General features: G+C 36.6%; 1 protein-coding gene across 1 annotated transcript in view; it reads right to left on the bottom strand.

The window, feature by feature from the left end:
• The window catches only part of LOC145673500 (uncharacterized), a 110540-nt gene that overhangs the window by 16547 nt on the left and 67309 nt on the right, over positions 1-26684 (bottom strand). Inside the window, exons 14-16 of the mRNA XM_081743270.1 lie at positions 15651-15791; positions 7853-7999; positions 5651-5854 (exon numbers count right to left, since the gene is read on the bottom strand). Coding sequence (XP_081599396.1) covers positions 5651-5854; positions 7853-7999; positions 15651-15791 — 492 coding nt within the window. The remainder of the gene's footprint in view (positions 1-5650; positions 5855-7852; positions 8000-15650; positions 15792-26684) is intronic.

Below are 26684 nucleotides of genomic sequence, written 5' to 3'. Positions count from 1 at the left end.
ACTTATATAATAAAACACTAGCTCAAAAACAACTGAACCAACTTCAATGAAGTTTTCATCCATGTGTTTATTAAAATCTCAGAAAGCTTATAGGCTACGTTGCATCATTTCATTTGTTCATTTGTGGTTTGATTCCACATAAAACCAATTACCCCCAGTAACCTTAAATACTACCTAGCCTCCCTGCTGGTCTAGTGGCTGGCGGTATGCTTATGGTGCATGTGGTTCCGGGGGGAGGGGGGAAGAGATAAAACATAATTTCACGATCATCTATTCTCATTAATTATTCGTCTCCTTTAGCTTAAAGGGCATAATCGTAAAAAAAAAAAAAAAAAAAAAAAAAAAAAAAAAAAAAAAAAAAGTTTCTCAAATCCTACTGCAAGGAAGTTGAATGATCAAGATTTTACTAGCATAAGTTAAAAATACGTATAATACGGGCTACACATTGGATGAAAAAGTTAACTTCCTAGCACCCCTTAGGGCAGGGCGCAAATTTTCCGGTCGCCAAGTCGCTACTGGCGACTAGAAATTTAGAGCTGGCGACCAGTGTTCAGTAGGAATGGTTTCTGCCTAAATTCATAGGGCTGCGCAGTTTGTTTCGCAGGAAAATAATTGCCACTGAGTGAGAGAGAACATTGAATATTAAGTCTTCAAAACTTTTGTTTTCTTCTTTGAAGTTGAATCCGACACTGAAAAAGACTTAAAGTGAAAACTTCATTACGAGATTCCCAAATTTGCTTCCAATTGTCACATTTTGTACAGTTTTACCTGTGAGTACTGCTTCAGTAGTCTCAAGAGAGTTAAAACTGCGTATAGGAATTCACTGAAGACTAACACACTGGATGATTTGCTGACAATTTCCATCAATGTCCCTTCACTTAAGGACTTTGATCCAAAAACTATAATTGATAACTAGTACTTCAGTGCAGAGAGAAAGAGTGTTACACAAACGTGAAGGCTTAAAACTTAAGATATTTTTAACATGTATACGAATTGTCTAATTCGAAGTTGATTATACTGAATTTAATTGTCTGGGTTTGAAATTTTATGACCTGATGTAATCTCTTTCTTTGTCAAATCAAAAGCCTTGGGGAGGGGGGACGTCTCATAATTTGTACGTCAGAGATATTGGCGACTGTCATTTTTGGATTGGCGGGTGAGTCTGACTTTGAAATTTTGCTCTCTGCCTTAGGGTATCCAAATAATCAATAGCAGTAGGCGTTTAAAAACATATTCACATTCAAATTTTAACAGCTTCTTACCTAGGAAAAACATAGCTGGATATGATGTGGACAGCTTAAAAAGATCTGTTTTTAAATATGTTATTAACAAAAAGGTTAAAAAGAAAGAAAATAATAATAATAAATGAAGCAGTTGTTTGATATCGTTGAACATAATTATCGCGCGTTTTCACAAACTTCCTTCAACATTAATGCGTAAAATTCCAAAAGACCCATTCCATTTGTAAACTTGAAATTACAAATTGCAGCTGCATTGAAATATTCAAGGTGACCCTTAAGTTTTAGTAGTAACGAGTACATACCATAATGCATATATTTCACCAGTGAAAATAGCCAGGTCACAAATAATGATAACAATACCTGATTTTTCAGGTTGGTGGGAACTCTGTGACAATAGAAGAATAAAAGGGAACAGCATACTAAGTGAAAAGAATCGAAAAGAAACGTAATAGTACTAGTAAAAATTATATACTGCATTTCTGTATATATATATATATATATATATATATATATATATATATATATATATATATGGTGCGGAAAAAGTCCCGGAACGGTCCAATATTTCTCGAAATATACAGCTCAGCAAAACAAAACAAAATAGTTTTATATATTTTTAATAAAGCTATCCAATGATACCAGAATCAACCCCCTATCGCCACCCCATTCGGGGGTACGGGGGGGGTAACTTTAAAATTTTAAATGGGAACCCCCATTTTTTATTGCATATTTTGATTCTTCAAGCAAAATAACGGAGATTTCACCCAGAATTGCAAACAGTGGCTTCACGGATGGGGCTTGAATCGACACACAAGAAAGGAGGGGTACCAATACATTAGAAACATGCGACTTATCAGTCCCGTACTCTGTGGCCATACAGTTAGCGTGCTGGACTGCGGCGTCAGAGGTGAGTTCGATTTTCGCGCAGAGTAAAAATTTTTATGTGTATTTTTTGTACCCAAATAATGAATTCATACATTTTAACTTTGATAAAAATAATCTATTTGTCCGACAACTTGGACGTAGTAGCTATCTGCCACCTTGGGGTGCTTGATTAACGTGAGTCCCCTCGCCTCTCACAAACACTGAAACATGAAAGAAATCATGTCCGAAAATGTTCAAATTGGCCACCTGCCCGCTCTTGGCAATGTGCTAACCAAAAATACACTTCTTGCGAAACAGTTTCCAATATCTCTGGTGTTATTGACTTTGAAGATTGCGTATTCACTCTTTCAGCTCGGCAATATTTTCCGGTTTGGTCTCGTAAACCTTACTTTTTAAAAATCCCCAATAAAAGAAGTCAAGAGGGGCTAAATCAGGTGATCTTAGTGGCCACTCTATTGTACCTCTTCGACCAATCCATCTGTGAGGGAAAATATTATTTAGCAAATTTCGTACAGCACGCGTATAGTGCGGTGGAGCTCCATCGTGTTGAAACCATACACGGTCAAATGCATTTCCAACGATTTCTTGTATTGCAGTATTATTGTATCCTGTAACATATTGAAATTCCTTGCACCATTCAAATTTCCGTCAATAAAAAATGGCCCAACAATACGATTATACAGAAGTCCTACCCAAACGTTGAGTTTTTGCTGATACTGGCTATAAGAATCTGTATCAGACCAATACCTCGTATTATGCCTATTGACAGAACCATTTAACTCAAATGTAGCTTCGTCAGTGAAATAAGTCCAGCAGAAAAAAAAAAAAAAAACTATCATCATTAACATAGCGTTGCATCATAATGTCGCAAAATTCAAGTCTACGATCAAAGTCATCCTCTGCAAGTTCTTGTACTAATTTAATTGTATACGGATAATATTTTTGCAACTTGAGAACATTTCGAACTGAACGTTCACTTGTTGCTACATGTTGGGCTACTTTCCTGGTCGATGTATGACAATTGTCTTGAAAATGTATTATAGTAACACTTCCAATGACTTTTCATCATTTGTCGCAGTTTGAGGTCTTCCAGATACTGTTTCGTCTTTAACCGAATCCGTTCGTTCAAAACGAGTCACTGTCCGAAATACAGTTGATTTTGAGATAGGTTGTTGTTCTGCATGAGTGTCATTGAATAAATCTGCAACTTCCTGATATGATCGTAGTCTGTCTCCATATCCCCTCATCATGAGGATAGTTATTCTTTCTCTTTCCGAAAAAGACACTGCCAAATAATTAGTGATGGAGCTAAACAAACAACTCAAAACAGACCTAATAAATTGATAAAGGATAATTTACCTAAGGATTTGACAGCAAAGTACAAAGCTGAGCTTTACTCTCAACAAAAGATGTATGCAGTTTAAACTCTGCAAGCAAACTGAAGTCTGACCAATTGGACTGCCTTCTACTACATGCATAGGTCGCACAAGTCGCTGACTATAAGCGTGAGAACTGAAATTGACAGTGTTATTCCCGGTCAGCGTGCTTCCCTTTAAGATCCGGAGTTCGATCCCCGCTCAAGGCAACATTTTTTTGTTACTTCCCATATAATAATTTCATACGTTTTAACTTCAATTAGTACTTTATTTAAGTTACATTCAATACAAATTTTGATAATTGTTTTGCAAATTAGCTTTATGAAGTGGTTTTTAATAGTAGGGTTATTAGGATTAGAGTTCATACGGTTATTTACAACCTATGAAAAAAAATGTATGAATTCATTATTTCAGTAGAAAAAATAGAATAAAAATTTTACTCTGCGCGGGAATCGAACTCTCAACCTCTACGTCCGCAGTCCAGTACGCTAACTATATGGCCACGAACTACGGGACTAACAGGTCGCGTTTTCATAATGTATTGATACCCCTTCTTTCTTGTGTGTCGATTCAAGCCCCATCCGTGATGCCACTGTTTTCAATTCTGGGTGAAATCACCGTCACTTTGTCTGAAAAATCAAAATATGCAATAACAAATGGGGATTCCCGTTTAAAATTTTAAAGTTACCCTCCGTACCCCCAAAGGGGGGGGGGGCGATAGGGGGTTGATTCTGATATCATTGGATAGCTTTTTAAAAAATATGTAAAACTTGTTTTGTTTCGTTTTGCTGATTTGTATATTTCGAGAGATATTGCACCGTTTCGGGACTTTTTCCGCACCCTGTATATATATTACGCATGGAACTTACAAGCAGCGTAGAAGTCCAAACAGATTATGCGAGAAAAAATATTCATCTATACTTTTTCATTAATGTAATATATAAAAATAAAACTGATTTTAAGTGTGATCGATTACGGATAAAAGGCTTACTCGTTTGAAATGAATTTTGGAACATGCTCGTAATTAGTATCTGAAGCTTGGTTTTTATCATGTCACTTTGATTAATGGGCGTATCATACCATGGAGGGGAGCGGTTCAAAATTTATGCAAAACACAGAACGTCTTAAAGGTTTTCATCTTTACACGTTCATTAAAGCATGCATTCTCATGGGGAAGGGGTATCCAAATCTCTTCCCCCCGTGCGAAGTACAGGTATTGCAGCAAGCTGAACACAAATTAAGACATATGGGAGTTTCCCAATTTAAGATATGAATGTATCATTTAATTTCAAGAATTGAAAGTGGCAGACGCCAGGGAGTATCAGACTTTTTAACGCTGGATTGGTGTCCCGGGTTCGATTCCCGGTGGGATTTTCCGACTCGGTCAAAAAGGTAAAAGCTTTTTCAGGTCAGTCATCCTGAGTGAGGTTTTCCTCATTAACACTAGCCAACTGCCCGGATGGTACCTAACATATAGGTCCCAGGCAGTGGCGTAGCACACTTTTGCGGGTCTCCCCGCAAAGTATAGAGAAGGGCCTCTAGTTGTAAAGCCGACAGAAGTAAGGTTGAAGTTCTACTTCTTTAAATCTTTATTCATCGCAAGACTTCGCCCCCCCCCCCCCCCGCACTGCGGCGGTTGCGGGGGCAGCTGCTACGCCACTGGTCCCAGGCCGCTTCGTTCCTTCCCATTTCTTGGATAGTGTGATCACCGAAAGACGTCATCCCTCACATGTGACGGGCTAACGTAGCCATACATGCCAAAAGCTCAGGAATCAAATTCCTAAATCCTAAACACTGAATGTGTAGCACGAAACTTGGCATATGAAGGCGATAAACAACAAATATACCATACTTTACAGTAAACATTAAATTTACTTACATGTGAAATTCCACTTTGAAACATTGGAGGGAAAAGAGAAAGTATGGAAGGGTGAGAACATCTATTTTTTTCACTGATTAGTCTAATTGTCTCTGGTACTTTAGTTTCTTTTGAGACCAAAATTATATATATCTCTACCAATCAAGAATCATTTTTTCCTTCTTCCGAAACTGTAACAATTCTCGTTAATTTGTAATAAAGAATATAAACAGCCTTGTAAGAAACTTATGTTTAATTTGTATATATATATAATAGTGATGTCAACTAACCTAATAAAGAATCAACTGTTGCAGGATCCAGGCCATCAGGAATGTCCTCTTGGCTTCTGGAACTTGTTCCGCTGTTGCTTTGGTCAGAACGATCAAGCAGCAGAGCCGTAAATAAGTCTTTCTTCTCCGTCTCTTTCTCCTTTTCTGCCTTCTTTTCCTTTATTTTTTCCACTGGTGGTTTAGGTTTTTTGGGTTTTCTCTCAACTAAAATAGTAAAGAAATCATAAACAGCGAATATTTTTGTCGTATTTGTCTTCATTGTAAGTATTATAAAGAAATTACTGAATAGCAAATACTTTTATTGTATTAGGCTTGAGTGTTAATATTACAAACATCTCATAATTAGCAAATATTTTTATTGTGTTTGGTTTCATTGTAACTATTATAAAAAAATCATAAATAAAACAATTATTTTGACTATACCTGGGTTGACTGTAAATATCATAAAGGAATCATAAATAGCAAATATTTTTAAGCCAAGCCTATACACAGATTTATTTTACACCTATTTACGCACGGGTATATTAAAAAATCAAGGTTGAAGTATGTGGTATGTGGGGGGAAGGGGGAAGGCTATCCAGGAAGGAAATTTAAGGATCTACAATGAAAACAATAATGATACAGTACAACAGTGCGGCCGAGTTTTCTCGTTGCGACGCCAGACGGCGTTGAGGCTATTCTTATTGGCTATGTTTTGTATTTTGTCAGTTTTCTCTTTTCTTTTTTTTACCGGTTTTGCTTACACATAACTGAATACCAACAAATAAGGGAAAGAGGCGCAAAATTTTCTGAGACACAGTGGCATAAAAAAACCTAAATACGGACTTGCCTATATATCATTTCGTTCTTTTCGTATGTTATCTAAGCACTTCTTAAGTGTGTCTACACAAAGCAATCAGTTAAAAATAAATTACAAATTCCGCAGAATTCCAAAAATTGCCTTCCAATAATTTCAAGCACATGATATTGAAATGAATAAAGAAGAACGAAGATAATTAAAAAAAAAAAGAAAAAGTAAATTAGTACTCTATGAGGTAAATTTATTATATCGGGAACTAATAAAGACTACTAATATCTTTATGTTTCTCAACTTCTTTTCTATTCTCTACAACGACTGCAGTATGACATAGTCGAAATTACAGAACTTACTCATTCCCTCAAATTTGTCCTTTTGCTTTGTTTCATTTTCTTATATATGTGCATCTACACATAGGAAAAACAGGAAGAAAGAAGTGGTTATTGTAAAGCAATTGTATTCGGGCGTACTAGCAATGTTATTTGGATTCCGTCCTCCACGCTGGTCTAGTAGCTAGCGCGCGTGCCTTTGTTGGACGGGGTTCTGGGTTTGATTCTTGGTGGAAGTGAATTGAAATCTTAATGAATTACAGTGGTTCGAATTTCACCTTAAATTATAGGTCTACGTTTCATATACTTTCTAATAAACTCGTGCTTCATTAATAGTAGTTTATGGTACTAGCCGCTGCTGCCGTAGGTGTATAAATCTGAGAAATTTTAATTTAAGTGGCTATTCCGAGTTTTGCCCAACACCTCCTTGTAACAATTGCCTCAAATATGTTGGTTTCAGAACAGAAAGTGCTATTAACTAAACTGAATATTTAAAAACAATTAGAATAGCTTCCAAATGCACACCCTTCATTAATTCTGCATAATACGGTATATTTATTCCTTAATACATTTAGTCAACCATGTCTTCATAACATTCTTTCACACAATATTAAAATATCCGACAATTATCTACACTTGAACCATGTCAATCATATAATTATTCTTTTAACTACCCATGCGGAGTTTCTCTATATACAGATCTCCATATTTACCTAACAACAAACTTTCATTTCCTTCTGTACTACAAAATTACTTGCCATCGCAAACCGTGCTTATACTATCCAACCCTACAAAGTACTCTCTTCCAACTCCCTACACCATTCCTTTGTGTAATATTCAAGATTACCGTACTCCTATAACAAAAGGTAATACACATTTTTCAATATTTCATGTCTGGAGTACCAATCCTACATTCATATACCCTGCTGAGAGACGGCCCACTGCACGGGGCCTAGCCTGAAAGGAAAAAAAACACACAATACAACATTATGATATGGTTAACGTGTAACAATTTCCAACCCATCTGGTCATAGACTATTTTACTTTTTCTCAACCTCACATTGTGGAAGTACTTACAGTTAAAGATATGGTCGTATTTCTTTCCAGGCACAAACTCCACAGCTCCTACCAGCTCCAATTCGTTGTTTTCATTTCGTTTATAAATAACTCTCTGGAAGCCTCTATCAACAGGAGGAATTCGTTTTCTCTTTGATCTTCTTAAACCTAAATGCAAACCAAAGGAAACACACATAAATTATTCGCCCAAAAACAAATTCTCATAGACATTATACCCTATTCAGAAAATACATAATACGATGACCACCCTTCGACGACGACGACAACGAGGAGGAGGAGGAGGAGGAGGAGGAGTAGAAGAAGAAGAAGAAGAAGAAGAAGAAGAAGAAGTAGTAGTAGTAGTAGTAGTAGTAGTAGTAGTAGTAGTAGTAGTAGTAGTAGTAGTAGTAGTAGTAGTAGTAGTAGTAGTAGTAGTAGTAGTAGTAGTAGTAGTAGTAGTAGTAGTAGTAGTAGTAGTAGTAGTAGTAGTAGTAGTAGTAGTAGTAGTAGTAGTAGTAGTAGTAGTAGTAGTAGTAGTAGTAGTAGTAGTAGTAGTAGTAGTAGTAGTAGTAGTAGTAGTAGTAGTAGTAGTAGTAGTAGTAGTAGTAGTAGTAGTAGTAGTAGTAGTAGTAGTAGTAGTAGTAGTAGTAGTAGTAGTAGTAGTAGTAGTAGTAGTAGCAGCAGCAGCAGCAGCAGCAGCAGCAGCAGCTGCTGCTGCTGCTGCTAATAAGCTCTGGTATAAAACACTAAAAATATAAATAAATATGATAAATTGTAACGTATGAATATTCATGTCAAAATGTTACGACATATTAGGAATATTAAAACATGATTATTTGTTGTTTAACCATTCCCGATTTAACTAGATACGATGTGAAACTTCATAAAATTCCGATCTTATGTACTGTACCAGTATATTTTAGAAAGCACCAGTAAAATATTACACTGATACTTCGTGTGTGTTTGTGACTGATAGATTACGAAAACTATCAAGTAAATGTTCAAATTATTAATGTTATTTTTATATTTTTCTTCGATACTGAAACTGTCGTTATGCAGAAATTATAAAATGTGACATAAAGCGTAAAATTACAAGTAGAGATGATTCTGTTATGACAAGAAGCCACAAGTCTATGATTTACAAAAGAATTGGTCCATACTGGAATCCAGCCCACTGATTCTACATTGGGACAAAGACTTACTGAATGTGAGCATGAAATTACTTGGACTCCAGCACATACAATTAAACTGGAATGAAGGAAAAGAGGTCCAATAAAGCAGAATCTACACAACATGGACAATTCAGTGATGAAAACAATTTTGTTATTCAAGATCAGCATTCTCGTAGTGTTAAGAAGTCATTTAGAAGTATCTAACACTAATTCTACATCCACCACATAACGACGAGCTAAGGAAACAACTGTTTTGGAGGTAGCTTATACTCCTATAATACAGAAAAATCTCTTATCCATCACTTGCGTTACGATTCTGGTAAAATAAACTGAAATAGTGTAGGAAAATGTAACTTACATTTCATCTTTAAGAATTTGTGATTTATTGTAAATGAACTTTCAATAAAATCTTCCCGCCATGTCTCAGGCCAAAGATTATTTAAAGAACTACGTGCAGATATCAAATCTGAGTCTCTGAAATATTTTGCAATGACATGTAAGTCTAGTTTTACGAGGAAAGGTATGTGTGAAAACAGTTCACAACATCAATAGTTATATTTTATATTAAGTTAGTACAGAATGTCGTTTTAGGTTTATGGTAATGAATTCGATCGCTAGGCAGCAGCGCGCTTGAACACGCCCGAGAAGTAATTGCCGGTAGTTTGCTGTGTTGACTTGCAGGGAGAACGGCTCAACAATCAGTATGTCGTGATCGCATAGCTCCGAAATTTAAGATCTCCGGAGCGTTACACTTGTGTTCCCTCCGATACTGGTTACAATTATACCCATAAACGCCAACACGAAGAAAACATTGGGGGCCTCGCGCCGAAAGGCCACAATCGAGCTAGAACTCAATAAACGAATAACGAGCCAAAGTTGGAGTCAGAGAGACCGTGAGCTCCAGTGAGGTTATTAAGCGCGAGATCGAGCAAGTGCAATCCTCATTGAGGACAGAAAGCCCGAGTGCGAGCCTGAATTAACGTAAGCCTTATACAGATTAGTAAGCATGAATTAACATAAGTTTTCTAGAGATCAGTGAGTGCAAACCTTAATAAAAATAGTGAGTTGAAGCCCGAGTAAGCCTCTATTACAAAACGACCGTCTCTGCTGTGGGGTTGCTCATGAAACGAGACGAGCCAAAAAAAAAAAAAAGTATTTTCGAGATGTGATATCACTTTCATTACTCTTTTTCGAAACGAGACACCTTCAACTATTTTCTCGCAGGCAACCTTAGGGGATTGTAAATCGAAATAACAAAAATGTTAGAGGGGCCACTGATTGAAGACCAACTGATCTTAAAGAAAATATTGGTTTGGAAACACTAATACTATTTAAATAATCTGCAACAGATAATTGAGAAGCAAATATCACGTTCCTGAATAGTCCCTTTTTAAAACTTTGAAAAAAAAAAAAGAATTCGTATAAATAAGAACACAAAAACGACACTGAAACACTGGAGGAATAAGACGAATAACTGAAAGCTGTACGGACACCATCTTGCAGACAGAAGTTTGTATTGATTCTGGACGAGACATGGGTGTATTTCTCGTAATGTGATGAAAAGAAAAGAGGACCAAATTCCATCGGCTCTGTGATTCCGGAGGTCGTTCTGACCAGGTACGTAAATGCACGGGATATTTTCTACGCGGCACTATACCTCCATAAATATTCTATCCCTATATGGCAGCAACATACCTTGCGTTGTTATTCACCACGACAAGGCGTCCAGTCATACGGAGAAGTCAACGATGACGTACATGGAGCACGCAAGTAGTACGTGAAACGGGAATTCGTACAATCCCTTTTACAAACATTTCTATGAAATCCCCTCATGGATTTTAGTATATTCCCATTGTTGAAACAAGAATTAGACTGTCGACAGCCCCGCAGATTCAATGGTCTTCGGCAAGTTTATCAAGAGAAATGGAACAGACTTGATCAAAGTGTGCTTCAACGCAGTATCCCTCAGTAGAAACTGAGATGCAGGACTTTAGCTAACAGACGGGGATTGCACATTGAGTACAACCGCTGTCGCCGTATTTGTTAACCTCGTAAGGGTACCAAATTCATTACCTAAACCTGGAACAATCTTCTGCATACATATGTTTGATTAAAATTATGTCCTTATCTGCTATATTCTAGTTTATTTCCACCTAGTATACGTTGAAAATATATTTCCCATTATGTTAATATACATAATTACTATGATCTAATTGTAGGAAAGTATTATTTATAAAGTTTAATTAGCGAAGTTGGGCCTAACAAAATTAAAATCGACTTACATGTACACATTACAATCATAATTTAAATAACAAACAGTGCCCATTCCACCACTCAATATTGTACTTCATTAGGCGCATGATGGCTGTAAAATTGAACTGCGCAAATCTGCTAGTTATTGCTTGTTTAGATACTGTGTTGGATTAATTCGTATCCGAAAAATACCCAATTAGCTAATGCTAAGTGCTTGGAACAGTTTTCCAGTTACCATTTCTCATGAACACTGTAACGCTTCTTTCACATTGAGGCGGCGATTTGCCGTCGCCGCACGCGGCAGTTTGAAGCGTGAGAAGTGTACCCTTTTATATTAAGCGGCTTTTTGCCGCGAATGAAAAATATGCAAGCAGGGTTGCTGTGCAACTGAAGAAACAAAACCTTGTGACTCTTGTCGTGTTGTGGTGGTTGCAATGGAGAGACGCAAAAAGTGTCTTGTACTCGCCTTGTTAAGACAGACAGAAAGAAAAAAAAAAAGGAAAAAAAGAAGAAAAGAAAGAAAAAGAAAAAATATACGTTTACTTTTTTTTTTTTTTTTTAAGCAGAAGTGGTATCTTGAAGGAGATTTTTCTATACTGTTTTCACAATTGATAGACTTGAGCAAAATAGCGGCCAGGTCTGGATATTTAAAATACCATCCCGATATTCAACTATTGTGACTGGAAAAAACAGGATAAAGTCTAAGAACAGTCGGTGATTGAGATCTATCCCAGAATCCCAAGTCAACACTCAACCACTGAGCCCAAGGCTGGTCTGTAGGTGGTATTATTATTATTATTATTATTATTATTATTATTATTATTATTATTATTATTATTATTATTATTATTATTATTATTATTATTATTATTATAGTTATAGTATTTCGGGTTTATTCGTTTGTTTTAAGCGTTCCAACTATTGACTCGAGTCTCTTTAAAGCACTGCTCTAATCCTTGAATTCAAGGGACTATTCAAGGAATTACACCCATAAAAGTGTTAAGAGTTATAAAATATATAAAATACGTTATATTTATCAAATATCACATAATCAAGGTGATGCTAAGGTACAGTATTATTACTAAAATCCGGATTACGAAATTTTATGTAACAATATATATATATATATATATAGCAAAATAGTACATAAATATATAGCAAAAGACTGTAAAATATGCAATATTGTTGAAATATTTGATAGTATATATTTCAATTTTGGAGCACAAGAAATTTATAGAATTACAAGCTCATTTGCCCAGCACTGTCCGCATATTTATCCCAATCTTCTATTACATAGAAAAAAATGTATTGATTTGGATTCTTTTTAATCAACGATCTATGGATTCGAAACTTCGGTAGTATCGGTCGTTTTCGATTATTTTTGCATATTATCTTTACCCATATATTGTATGTAACAAGTTTGGTTAAAAGCACTCCAGGTGTTCTAAGCTAGAACATAACCACATACACAAACACACTCCACACACATATATATATACATGTAAAACACACACACATTAATATTATCGGAGCCACTCTCTACTCTTTCCTGGCAACACTTGCTACCTCCCCCAACACTCAAGCGGCATATCGCCGCCTATATGTAAAAAGCTCCATTGCTTGCAATGTCTCGCTTCGCTATACGCGGCAATCTGCCGCGCCGCTTTCAAGCAGGGAGAGGGGGCTGTTTTTCCTCGCCGCGAAAATTTGCGGTGACCGCCGCGAATATATGAAAAGCTCCACTGCTTGCAATGTCTTTCTACCCTGCGCGGCAGTTCGCCGCCAAATGAGAAAGGGCTGTAACCGATACAACTTCAAAACCATCCACACCATGCTCTTCCAATATAGTCATCCAAGAAGAAGGAAAAAAAAGAAAGAAAACCAATATATTGTAACCGATACTTCTCTCTCAATTAGTTTGAGCTCCTTCGTAGCTAAGCGGTTAGCGTTCGCGCCTTTGGCGTGGGAGTCCCGGATTTGATTCCCGGCGGGAGCTCATGTGGTTCGGATCCCACGTTAATCAGTAGGTCTACATCTCATATAGCCTCGCTGCTGAACGGGACGTTAAACTCAAAATGAACTCAACTCAGCTCTCTCAATGAGTTTTCTTTACAAACTATTCGAAAGTTAATTCGGAAAAGAGCAACAAAATAATAATTTACAAATTTTATTTGAATATTACTATTCTAGATTTAGAACCACGCAACATTCACATTTAACAAATAAGTGGTGGTACTTTGCAACTGAAATGAAGATATTTACAAATGCATTCAGGACGTGAGAAACATGTTGTATGAAGATTCACTACGGAGGGAAGGGGACATGATCACTGAAAGCGTTTTGGCATCTAATAAAACCCGACGCACTTTGTAAGATTGTTTTCTTAATTTAAGTTAAACTATGTCCTAAACTGATAACAAAATCCTTATTTACTTTGATGCGCAATTTTATTTTACTTACCAAATTATATTTTGTCCTCATACGTGCAGTGAACATCCTCAGGTTAGTATATCAGAATTTCGCTGAACTGCACCCTATTTACTTTTTCTTGACTTCTTTATTTGCACCATAGTATTCCTCGAGATTAATGTTTAGTTTAGTGAATTTCAACCATTTAAATGATTTATTTACTGTATATGTGCTACCTACCATAATCAAATACTCAATGTACAATTCCCACACAAAGAAATGTAAACTAGGAATTCATAGAATAATTTCACTATGTGAGAATTACATATTGATTATTTGCTTGACACGAAGCACATATGCTGTAAATAATCAATCTCGAAGTAAATTATTATGGTGCAAATAAACAAGTCATAAGGATATTGATATTGATAGGATATTCAGTAAAATCCGGAAAAAGTACAAGTAGCATATCAAAAAGGGTCTTTTTTTTTTTAATGTGGAATTGGCACCACTAACGACGCTGGGCGTGAGCGGAAGACTGCTATAGTATTTTATGTCTCCAACAGAGGTATAATTCTCGGTGTGGAATTCTGTATGTGCTAGTAGCAGTAAGTTGAAATTACTGTCGTAATAGAAAATCCCGTCAAAGGTGAGGTGAGGTCTGCAATCCGATTTCTCAACGCAAAAGAACAAAATACAGCTGACATCCAAATGGACCCTTATACTATTTACGAACCAACAATACTGAATTGTGCTTTCTGGAAAGGCGTTCAAATGCTCACGATGACGAGTGAAGCGGTAGGCCTGGTGTTCAGGCGGAGGACTTGTGCAATATGTTGAGAAAGTGCGATCCAATCGTCGTTTCATCATTACTGAACTGGCCAAGATGTCTTAAAAAACAGTCCACGGAATCTGAGTTATCGTAAACTGTGCGCGATGCAAAAATTTTGACAAACACTCACAAAGATCAAAGAATAAAAGGCGCACGTGAACTTTTGGCCTTCTGGGGATGACTTACTTTCTCACACAGTGACTAGAAACAAAACCTGGATATCCTACGCCATTGGATACCTTACGTCAATTGCGTCCTTCCTGTCCCCCTAAACCGAAGAAATAAATAAATAAAAAATGAAAAGCTTACTATGGGGCTACAAGGTAACATTTTGAGTTTTAAATTATATACTCAAGACCACAGTTTAGTAACAATAAACATTATCAAGTCGCAAAATCATGCCAATCAGATACTTCCAAGAAACGTTTTTGGACCAAAAGGGTGTAATCCTAGTCGAATTCCTGGAATTGAGACGAACAATTATAGCAGATGTATATTGTTAAATGCTGTCTAATCTGCTACGTGTCAAACTTATCAAGCACAGTAAGTATGAGAATGAATAACAGCTACGTATAAATAAAATTACACATCACTGAACATAAGAATTGTATTATTCAAGTTTATATAATTACGTAGATATGCTTACTTTAACTAATTAATCCCACAATGAATGATATTATTTTCTGAAAAAAAAAAAAAATAATTTTGCAAGAGAAAATAAAAATGAGTAACGGAAGTACCGGTACGCTTAAAGTGCCATCTAAGCGGAAACTGTGGAATTACAACTAGCTCCCAACGTTCCCAATCTGGTTCAAAATGCATTAGCAACTACATACCGTTATGTAGGAAAGCACAGACTACATTTACCACTATGACCCATATCTGTCCCACTATACATTCTAGGGTTAAGTTTGAAAATAATACACAAAGTAAGTGAATTTTCTTTCAAAACATTTCTTGAAAATGGCATTTATTTTCGCGCTAACTGGAATTACCTCTAGACTTAAATCTGGTAGTCTTACCTCAATAGTAGGTTCCGCCATTTACGAGCGTGGTATTACGTAAGGACATAAAGAACAGCAATAATCACAGAGACAAATACCAGTTTCCCCATAGCAACAAAATTTAAAGGAATTCAAATTATAAGCTATACCTTCGGCATTCTCCTCTTCTGTTTCAACATCGGCAGTCTTTTGCATTTGTTGATTTTCAATTTTTTTATTCTGAGCAGTCTTCTCCCGCTTCGACAAAGAAGCATTATTTACTTGTCTATCTGATTTTGGTACACGCTTTCCTACGGAGAAAAAGGAAAGAAAAGAGATGTAACTTCATAAATATCTAATTAATTTCTGGCTGAATGTCCTACAGAAGATTGTTTGCTTTATATCTGATCATTTTGCCTTACCTTAAGAGATACGTGTTAGCCACTACCCATCATGTTCTATTGGACTCCAGCATTGTTGACTATCACACAGCACTGCAGCAAGTTCCGGCGCAGGACAGGCATGGGAATACTGTTCCACTACTCCCTGCAAGCTTACCATAGACCATCCACGGTGCCCGGGCGCCGATGTTTCAACAGTCCAAACGTGCAAAAATCTATTGAACTGGCATCTGGGCTTTTTACAGGAATATCTTTAAACGGAATAACACGAATTCCTAATTCCTCTGTGATTTCCTGATAAAACGTAGTGATGTTCCGGTGATATGACTCGAAGCCTTGTTTATATGGATCATCACCTGAATCGCGTCCATTCAATATAATTGTGGGATGTCTCTCCGATAGATACGTGTCACAATGAAATCTTGGAAGTATCAGGAGTTAACTTACCCTCATATCAGAATCCCATAACAACCATAAAGCCAAGAAGGAAACTTACCCTGCACTGACAAACAAAGTTGCTACGCACCTTGATGTCAATGTCACGGTATTGATCGCCCGAATATGACCACCAGCAATGAGATAAACATATGATTTATCCTGAAACGCACTACTCTTAGTGTCTACGAATTATGTTTAAATGGAATAACTTTCTAACGAGTCAGGTTAATATCGAATTTTATAACAAAGGCGCAACGGAATTTTGTTCAAATTAGACCTGATAACATTTTAGGGCTCTTGCATTCTAGAGCAACCAAATCAACTTACGAACTTATAACTTATAAGAAACAATATCAATATATATGAATCGGTGAGATTAAGAAGGGAAAGATTCCACTTTTTTGTCAAAATGAGTTGAAATAGCCATTTTGTTCCTTTAATTAAGACGCATATTTTGGCATGAAAAACGGAAAGATTCCTTTCATCATTATGACATAGGAGCACGTGAAAAATTTGACTGAGGTTAAGAAAGAAAACATTCCAGGAATCTTTCCCTTCTTAATCTCAGCCTTGGAGCGAAATAAGAACATACTGGAGTGCCTAGGTATCTGAAGTTCCTATTGTTTTGCTATGAAACGGAATTTGTTCAAATTGAGGCCAGTTTTCGGTTATTTCCTAGGAAAGGTCCGTGTTGTCACTGTTAGAGGCTTCAGACATGCAGTTCCTCTAGTTCATATTATATCTAACTCCATTAGTACGAGTGTTGTAATTGCTTTTTATAGAAAATATGATCGGCTAATATTGCCGAGTTAATGTCCGTTGCGCGGACATGTGGTAGTCTCAATTTACCCTACTCGGTAGACACTCCAGGATGTTCTTATTTAGCTCCATGTTCTCAGCAGCGCTTAGTTCTTCTTCCCTCCAACAGAGCGCTCAGTGATTTGAGAATGCAACACACGTGCTTTTCAGTTGCTTGATTTTGAGATGGCGATTATTTTTAGATTTTATTTGTGATTGTTCTATGCAGTGTTGGGAAGTAACGTAACGCAAGTAACGCGTTACTTGTAACGCGTTACTTTTTAAGTAACGTTTCCTAGTAACGCGTTACATTTTTTCCAAAGTAACTGTAACGATAACGCGTTACAAATTTTTAAGTAACGTACCTAGTTTGCGTTACTTTTTTCGCGTTACATTTCGGATGAGTAACTACAATATATGTATTTTTTTTTTCGGAAACAAATGTTTCTTTCCTGTAAGTGAATTTCTCAGAATGAAACAATCGAGCATGAACTATGTATGTCAGTGACCGACAATCACAGACACACAGAGAAACAGATAAGTTCGTAGTGCCACTTGCTGTTTTTTGAAGATGAGGACAGCCTTAGGGAAATCACGTGTATTGATTGCAAGCACCTGGAAGATTTTGTCGTAGATTTTGACAGCATCAAATTAATACATTCAGTGAGTGAACTAGGAGTGCAATGATACCGGTAGTCTATTTTACTTTGATTGGTGTTGTTTTTATAAAGATGGAGAACGAAAATATGTTACCATTCGAACATTTGAAAGAATACTTTTTTTCTTAAGAGCTGATTATGATGGTGGACAAAATTTAAAAGTAAAGTGTCTGAAGTGCCCCGGCGGAAAATATTTATCAACAACTAGGGTGCCATAATTAACGATTTACAGTATGGGGTTAATATGAATAAATTGTGTTTTGATGAGCAGGCCTACTTTATTACTAGAAAATAGTTTGCTGATGGTATGTAATATTAGAGTTCTTTCAGATCAGTTTGCTTATCCTAGAGGCCCGTTGATTATAGAGTAGTGTAATGTTTCTCTATATTCTTTATTTTTAATTTTACATAACAACATTGTTATTATTATATAATTAGTTTAGCAGAATAATAATAAGCAACCATTTTTTCTAACGCATAGGGATGAATACGGGTCAAGCTAAAACTCGACTCGACTCGAATTCAAGTCGAGTTTCGAGTCAAGTCAAGGGTAATATCCTCGAGTCGAGTTCCGAGCCGATTCAGTCTTTCGCGTCCAAATTCGAGTCCAGTCGAGTTTGATAAATTGCTCGTTCGCTTTCATGGCCTGATTACACTGGAAAACGAAAGCCATGGAATACTTTTAGTGTTGCTTACGAGAGGGGACACTGCTCGCATCTCGTCTCGTCTCGATAACGAGACCACAAGAGATTGTTTATAACAAGCTCAGCTCGGCTCGGCTCAACTGAGAAGATGGCTCGAGCCGGCTCACTTGGGGTGAACCATCGGCTCGAGCTGGCTTGGTAGAGATGAGCCATTTGCTCCGTTCGGCTCAACTGAGCCGAAGACTCTAGTTGAGTCGGTTGGGTGAGCTATTGGCTCGGCTCACTTCTCGGTCTGGTTGATAGTGAATGAGCTGTGAGCCGAGCTTTCGAGTAGTTGACAATTCTAAACCCGGGCCGAGCAGTTTTGAAGATGTTTGGCCAGTGCCCTATAACTTTTAACAGTGTTTGGTTCGAGCCCGAATACTCAACCGAGATCCTCAATCCAAATTCAGAAGCTCGTGAACAATGTCCTTGACTCCTAGACTTCACGACTACCGAGGTTGACAAGCAACTAGTTATTTAGTATTCAAATACAAACGGCCTATGTATTTATAATTAATAATAATAATAATAATAATAATAATAATAATAATAATAATATGAAGAAAAAGAAGAAGAAAAATAGCGGTAGTAATAGTAGTACGGAAAATTGAAGTCATAATTTTTTACACATTTTTTAAGTTTCGGACCTAAAAGTATCTTGTTAGTAACGCGTTACTTTCGAAGTAAAGTAACAGTTACTTTTTGAAGGCAAGTAATGCGTTACTAACGCGTTACATTTTAAGAGAAAGTAAAGTAACTTGTAACGCGTTACATTTTTACAAGTAACTTACCCAACACTGGTTCTATGTCATTATTTAATAAGTGTTTCAAACAATGTCTGAAGCTTCGGGGTGTGAAGAAAGCCTCGTTAAAAAGAGAAGAGGATCTGGAGGGGGAGGGGTTTGTGACTACAAGTTTCAGGTTAGTTGAAAAAAAGAAGACCGGACCTGACTGTGAATGCAAGAAAATGTGTACAGTTAGTTTTAATAATGACCAAAAAGAAAAGATAATTCAATGTGTTTATAGTGGTAGACCAAAGAATGAACAGGACACTTATCTGATAGGTCTGATAGAACGACATGATGTTGAACGGCACCGGCCTAAATGTCCTGATTCTAAGAAATTTCCTTCATCGTTTAAATATTTTGCTATGAAAGATTCTAACCGTGTAGAAGTTTGCCGGAAAGCTTTTATGACCTTGCATGCTGTTTACAATAAAGTGGTTTATCGGCTAACACAAATTTTAGCAAAAGGCGAGCAACCTACTGACATGAGAGGAAAACACGATAACCATAAGAAATTTCCCAATGATGTTTTAATAGTGCTAAAGGAACACATCGAGTCTTACCCCCAAAAAAAACTCTGACTATTCTTCAAATCCTGTTACATATTTAGATTCTGGGCTGACATCCACAAAGAAACATAAAATGCTTCTGGAAAAGCACCCAGAACTAAAAGACATAATAAAATATGAATACTTTTTAGCTCATTACAAGGAAAATTATGGGTAACGATACGGTAGGCCGCAAGTTGACGTGTGTTCAACGTGTGAAGACCTAAATACAAAAATATCATCATCGACATTAAATGACAACGGTAAACTGGTCGCTGTAGCTGAATTGATGGTTCATAAAAGAAGAGCAAGTAAATTTTACAAGAAAATGCAAGAAGTAACTGAACTATGCTCTAATAGAAATGACGTAACTGACTGCTTTGATTTTATGCAAAATCTTCCCTTGCCGTGCATACCTGTTAAGGAAGTTATGGCGTTACGTGTTTTCTGTTCATAGTTTAGGAAATGAAGAAGCTACTATGTACACCTATCATGAAGGAGTTGCAAAGAAAGGAGCAAACGAGGTATGTTCTTTATTGTATGATTATATAAACAACAGTAAAAACTCCACACGTGTAAAAACTCTCTCAAGTAAAAACTCTATACGTGTTCAGTGACTCATGTCCCGGGTAAAACCGCAATCACACTTTGGTGAGATTGTTCCTGTTTCTTACTATTATTAGGCGATTTAATGAAGTACATGTATTTTGCCCCATTAGATGACACAGTTTTCTCCCCTGCGACCGGAACTTTGGTGTTATTAAGAGAGCCGTGAAACGCCACGATAGGATTTATACCCCTGATGAATATAACGATATGATTAGCACTGCAAAAAGCAAGCAGCCTTTGTTTAAGGTGAAATCCGTTTCAAGGAACACATTCTGAACTTCAAAGGATGGTGGCCAACATTTTTCAAAAAGACTTGTGCTAGTGTTCCAACCAAACAGTCTTTTAAAATCAGTACCTACAAACACTTAACATTCACAACAGCAAAAAAGGGGATATGTACAAAGGTTTTAAACTGTACAAAGGTGGTGAAGTAGACCCTCCTGTTGAAAAGGCATATAATGGAATCGTTCCCATATAAAGGAAGAAACTCGAGGATGTTGCCAAAGTGGTTCACTATTTGCCGGAACAAGCCAGAGTATTTTACAATAAACTTTTAGTGGCCTACTGATGAGCATGAGAGTGAGGACAGTGAGTAGTAATAGAAACAGTGTACAAAGGCACTAACCAATATCTCATGTATTTTATTTTTACAACACGTGTGAATAATGTTTAATTTTCATTATTTTTGTTGGTTTAACAATGAGTAAGGAACAGTTTTAAGCTCATAAATACGTTTTTCTTTACTTTTTTCGACATCTAAGTCTGTTGAGATTAAAAAGGGAAAGATTCCACCGTTTTTAAACTCATATAATAACCATAATAAGAATGTAGTGGTAAAACACTTTTGCGTATATATTACTTGAGGTTATAAGGAGCAACTTTCCAATAGTAAGTTTCTTCCTGTGACTATTTGTTTGGTTACTATGAAGTTTTTTTCAGTTTCCCAAAAGTTTGGTTATGTGGAATCTTTCCCTTCTTAATCTCACCCGTTCATATATATATAACCAGACAACCTTACCTTACTTCATAATTCCTTTGTAGTCTTTTGACAGTCTATCTATTCTACTGTCATCTTGATAAACATATATGTCACGTTAGAGTATGTTTATTATTATACAAGCCTTCGATAATACAATATTATAATAGTCTCTGGAGTAACTGTCAAATGAAACGAAGAAAAGAAACTCAATTTAAACCATTAATAAAACAGTCATGAACATCATCTTTGATTTCCCTGTAATCTTCTTCCATGTGATAGAACCTGATACGTCTATTATATCAAATGTGATGAAAGAACAAGTTTTTGACGCCTGGGAAATAATAAGCAGCTCCAATCAACTTTAGAAAAACGATGCACTAACCTACTCTCAGGGACGCATGGCAAGGACGACATACATAACAGCACCGGCCAAGTATACTACTATACTTAATTCAGTTATAAAATTTGGACATATTGATTACTTTCCTTACACACCTTTATTCTCTCTGATAACAGCATAAGACAATACACCTACAAATTCGTTCTATTCACACAATCAGCAGTAAGAGTAATAACATTTACTTCTTTGCCTAATTTCTCAAAATACAAAATAAGTCAGGATTACTTTGACAGCGATTTATTCACCAACCGTCGCTCAAATATATTCACTGGTTGAGACGTGCAATTTACTCAGTGGCTGCCATTCACCTCTCACACATCTGAAATGTAACCCGGGTAGGCAGAATTCAACTATATTAACATCTGTTATTTATGCCAATAGCCCTGACGGACTCCACTGTACTCCGATGGTTTACTACACATCATCCGGTGTGATAGAAATGTTTCTGCTTTATTTAGTAATAACATTCTCAAAACAGAATAGGTTGTCTGGCCGAAACTGGTGGTAAACACTTTACTATCTTTGATAGAGTTATCGAGAAAATATACGCACTTATTATCAAAAAACAATTCTGGTTAAAATACACTGAAATATGTAGATGAACACGACAAATTATCTGAGAAGGACTGCTATTCGGTTATCATCTCCAATAACATAACACACATTTTGTTTATAGAATAGTAGCAATAATAAACACCAAATCAAAAAAACATTGATAGCATAAAATCATAAATATTTCGAAGCAAAATTTATTATATACTGTATTAAATACCAATAATAGCAATAATTACCAATATACATATAGAAATTTCTTCTAAACACTTTTGGTCGTTGAATTTTTAATGGTTGAGGATGGACGTTTAAGCTAATAGGAATGAAGATTATCGAAGTTGTGGAAACTCACTGCAGGAAAACATGTTTGCAATTAAGCGCTCATTGTAATATTCTGCCATGAGAATGCTCAAACATAAATATATTTCTTGTTAAATAATAATAATTCATGCAATGCGCTACTACAACACAAACTAACAAGGAAAGTCGTTGGATTACTATGAAAAAAAAAAAAAAAAATCCAGCAGTACCCGGACCTTACAATTTTAATTACAAGCCCCCCTAGAGCTGGCTTACTGATTTACTGATTCAAAATTCCCAGGTAATGAAATGCACTATAAACCATCACTTTCTGAGTATACGATAATCTTCCTTGTTTATACTTCTATGAGTCCCACTGGTCATGCAGATGAAATTAGTTTCTCTCAAAACATCTAGAACATCAATACACTTAGTATCTAAACTTTACCTGTATACGGGGCAGAAGAGGCAGTAAATGTAAAACAAGCCAGCATGAACTCAAATTTCCACTTGTACGTCTCTTCAACAACTATAAACAGTATGTTTCCACATCTTGACAGATCACCACTTTCTATATTTTATAACATTGTCGTAATTATAGAACTAAGGACGTTGTTTTAACACAAAATAAACACTATACGGCTTGTAATTTTTTCTGCAGATACTGTCTCTTCACTTCAATTTTTTTTGACACTGAGCATTACGTGTTTTGTGAGTATAGATCGTATCAACAATGGAACGCTGACGTCGTCCTTGTTGAAGCGGGCTTCTTCTACCAGCATTCCGAGCATGAGCTCCGGTGAAATATGCAAGTTATTATTTCTATTATTAGCTTTAAATACGTAACATACACTTATAAAAAACACAATTGAACGTTTAAACTTCCTTTAAATACCTTATTTGCCAAATATTACAACAAATATTTGCATCAAAAGCAACAAATTAAATTTTCTGATAGCTAGCCTTGCGCCAGGTGCGCTTTCGCAAATTCTGACTAATGCAAATGCAATCTACAATAACATTTCCAAACTTCAGAAATTTCGATGTAAAAGTTCCTGAAAGTATTTATGCATTCTTTCGTACAGAGAACAATAATATATAATTAACTCAGGCGGAAAAATCAGTTCGTCTCAGTCCATTGTGACAACTTTCTTACATTTGGAATCCGCCAGGTACTTTTCATACAGTTTCCTGCAGTTCGTCTTACGTTCGGCAATGTGACGCGGCAGCAGGCGGTGTACACAAGCCTTCCGCACACACTTCAACCTAAGGCGCTTGTGAATTATTTTGTTCACAGTTGACGGTGCGAGGTGGAATCTGTAGCCCATATCACGTTGCATCGGGGGATTTTCTTGGCACGCCAATCGACGGGTCCCCCTCAGCACTACGGGTGTCATATTGCTTGCAGCCCTTCTCCTGGTGGTTTTCGTGGGTGAATGTTTCGCAACGGGAGCCTGTTGTGTGTAACAGGCCACAATAGCTTTCGCAGTCATCACCCCAAGTGTTAACACATTCTTCTGATACTGTTTCACAATGCGTACGTACGAAAACTTAACATGGAAAAGGGCCATTACGTAATTCTCCAAATACCGGTTGATTTTCGGCACCATTTGGTAACACTCACGCACCTACAAGGTCAGACATAACACTGCTCCCCCCAGCAAACCCATAGTTCTAGCATGATACGCCAGGTGGCAGCATCGGATCGAAAAGGGACGAATATACAGCGAACAACTTTCTGTATTTCTATGTAAATACTAGCTCATTAATTATAAACAAACACACTCGGGGAAGTTTTTTAAAAAAGGGGGGAAAGTTAGGATACTATCTGAGAAAAACGGTTTCCTTAGGAACAAAATACAAGGTGGAAGGTAAAAGAGGAAGAAGAAAACAACTACAATTGACGGATAATAATAAAGCAAAAAATACGTTCGTCAAGATCAGTAGGTCAGTGGGCGACCTTAGAGACAGCAAACTCTCCATTTGTAGTAAGTGATATGTTAATAATGGCGAATAAATACTAGAAAAATGATTACGATGGATACTTATAGGATCCATGTGATATAGACTATTAAGCTTTCCAACTAACATCACAAGAACAAGATAGAATATTCACTCATTACAATGACTGTTTCTCTGACAAGGTGCTGATTGCGGCCGCTAGTTACTTAGATTTAACCCCTCTTTTTTAACCGTGCCAACCGTTACATATACAATGTGCAGCGTAATCTATTTATTAAACAAAGGACAGGGATACAATAGTTAAACATTTTACAGAAGTAGTCATTTTTTGTGGTTATAGTCACCAATGGATATCTTGTCTTCGTGCTTAAAAACATCTTCCGAACTTTAGGATGAAATCGTTTTTTATTGTAACGTTTAGCAGGTAAACCCTAGAAGTTATAAAAATATTTGATGTGCTGTCAGGTTTGGAGCGAAACTTAATAGTCCTAGAAATAGAATCATCTTCTTGATCCCTTTACATACTGTTCTAGTTGTCACAGGGTAAGTGGAGTATTGTATAAGTTCAGTTACTGAACGGGTTAAAAACAACTATGAAGGTGTTATCGAATGACTTTTACTTCTTTCTTATGAAAATGAAATTTTTAAGTTTTACGTCCCACGGTATGCCGGCTAGGCTAAAGGAGACGGTGATGATGAGTAATGAATGAAATGGTGGAATGAAAAAAGTGGGGGGAAACGGGAAAACCCCGAGAAAACCCATGCATACGGTGTTTGTCCACCACAAAGTTCACTTGGCGGGAGCAGGGTTTGAACCCAGGACCCCTTGCACCAGAGGTGAACGCTCTATCACTGAGCCACCGCGGCCCCCTTCTTTCTTATTTCTGAATTAATAATGGTACAGTATAGCCTTAGACAGTTACACTGATAACATGCATGTTTAGTTGCAACTTTCTTTTCTTTTTTTTTTATTTTGTTTTAATGATAAACAACACGAAGGTGCAACTAGGGGGGAAGGGGGTAACAATGGGAATTATGGCCTCCTTTCCTTATCACGATTTGAGTAATACCATTCTCCTAACCTAAACATCATCTATCCTACGAGAAAAGAAATTATTCACAGGTAGAATTTTATTTCTTTAAGACAAACCCATCGAAACGAGTTCAACCGAGCTAGTTAGGAATAAACATCATCCCAAAACAACATAGGCCTACAAAGGCAATGTGATTGGTCCCCTACCAGAGTTCCTTGCCCACTCATCTGCGTGTTATGCCAAAACGGGACTTTTTAACAACTTGCTTGTCACGTTACTTATTTGTGAAATGAAATTAAGTTTCCAGTTGATATGTCATGGTTATCTCCTTTAGGCTAAAGTAGGCGGATGGTTAATGAAGGGGATGAACGGGAGAACCCCGAGAAAACCCATGAACACGATGTTGCCCAGGACGAGCTCACTTCACTGAAGATTGAACAACGGACTTCTCGCATCTAAGATGAGATGTGCCACAGCGCCCCCATATTACTTATTTATGTAGGAACACAGAGTTATTAGTATTATAATTATGTACCTGTCAATATTTAGTAAGCAAGACGTGGCTCCACTATCTAGAATGACATTATGTTCTTTATTCTACGCATGTTCTGCGTCTGGACATCTCAACGTATAATTTAGCATATTCGCCTAAAAATCATACGCATTTGCACCGCGATTTGAAAAAAGCTTATTTCTCTTTCATAGAATAAGTCATGTATATATACTATCGAGGAGTCTTTTTTTATCTCTGCATAAAGTATAGAACAATAATAAAGCAAGAACGTAAATAATTCTTAGTTTTAATAATGATTTTGGTCCTTTATTTTTGTCCTGTAGTTTCTAATCCAGATCACATTGTATTTGATGTGTATTAAAGGCATAATTCGTATTAGGCTTCCGTCACTGATTCAAATCACAACAAAGATGCATAGAGATCCGTCACAGATCATATGAGGACTGATCAACTGAAACCCGTTCGTTGACCATAACTACAATATGATGTGATTTGATTTGATTTTGAGTTTAACGTCCTGTTCAGCACCGAAGCTTATG

The sequence above is a fragment of the Thermobia domestica genome, chromosome 16, assembly GCF_964235325.1.
Source record: "Thermobia domestica chromosome 16, izTheDome1.hap1.1, whole genome shotgun sequence".
Classification (NCBI taxonomy): domain Eukaryota; kingdom Metazoa; phylum Arthropoda; class Insecta; order Zygentoma; family Lepismatidae; genus Thermobia; species Thermobia domestica.
Note: the sequence above shows the minus strand (reverse complement) of the source record. Positions and strands in the feature narration are given on the sequence as shown.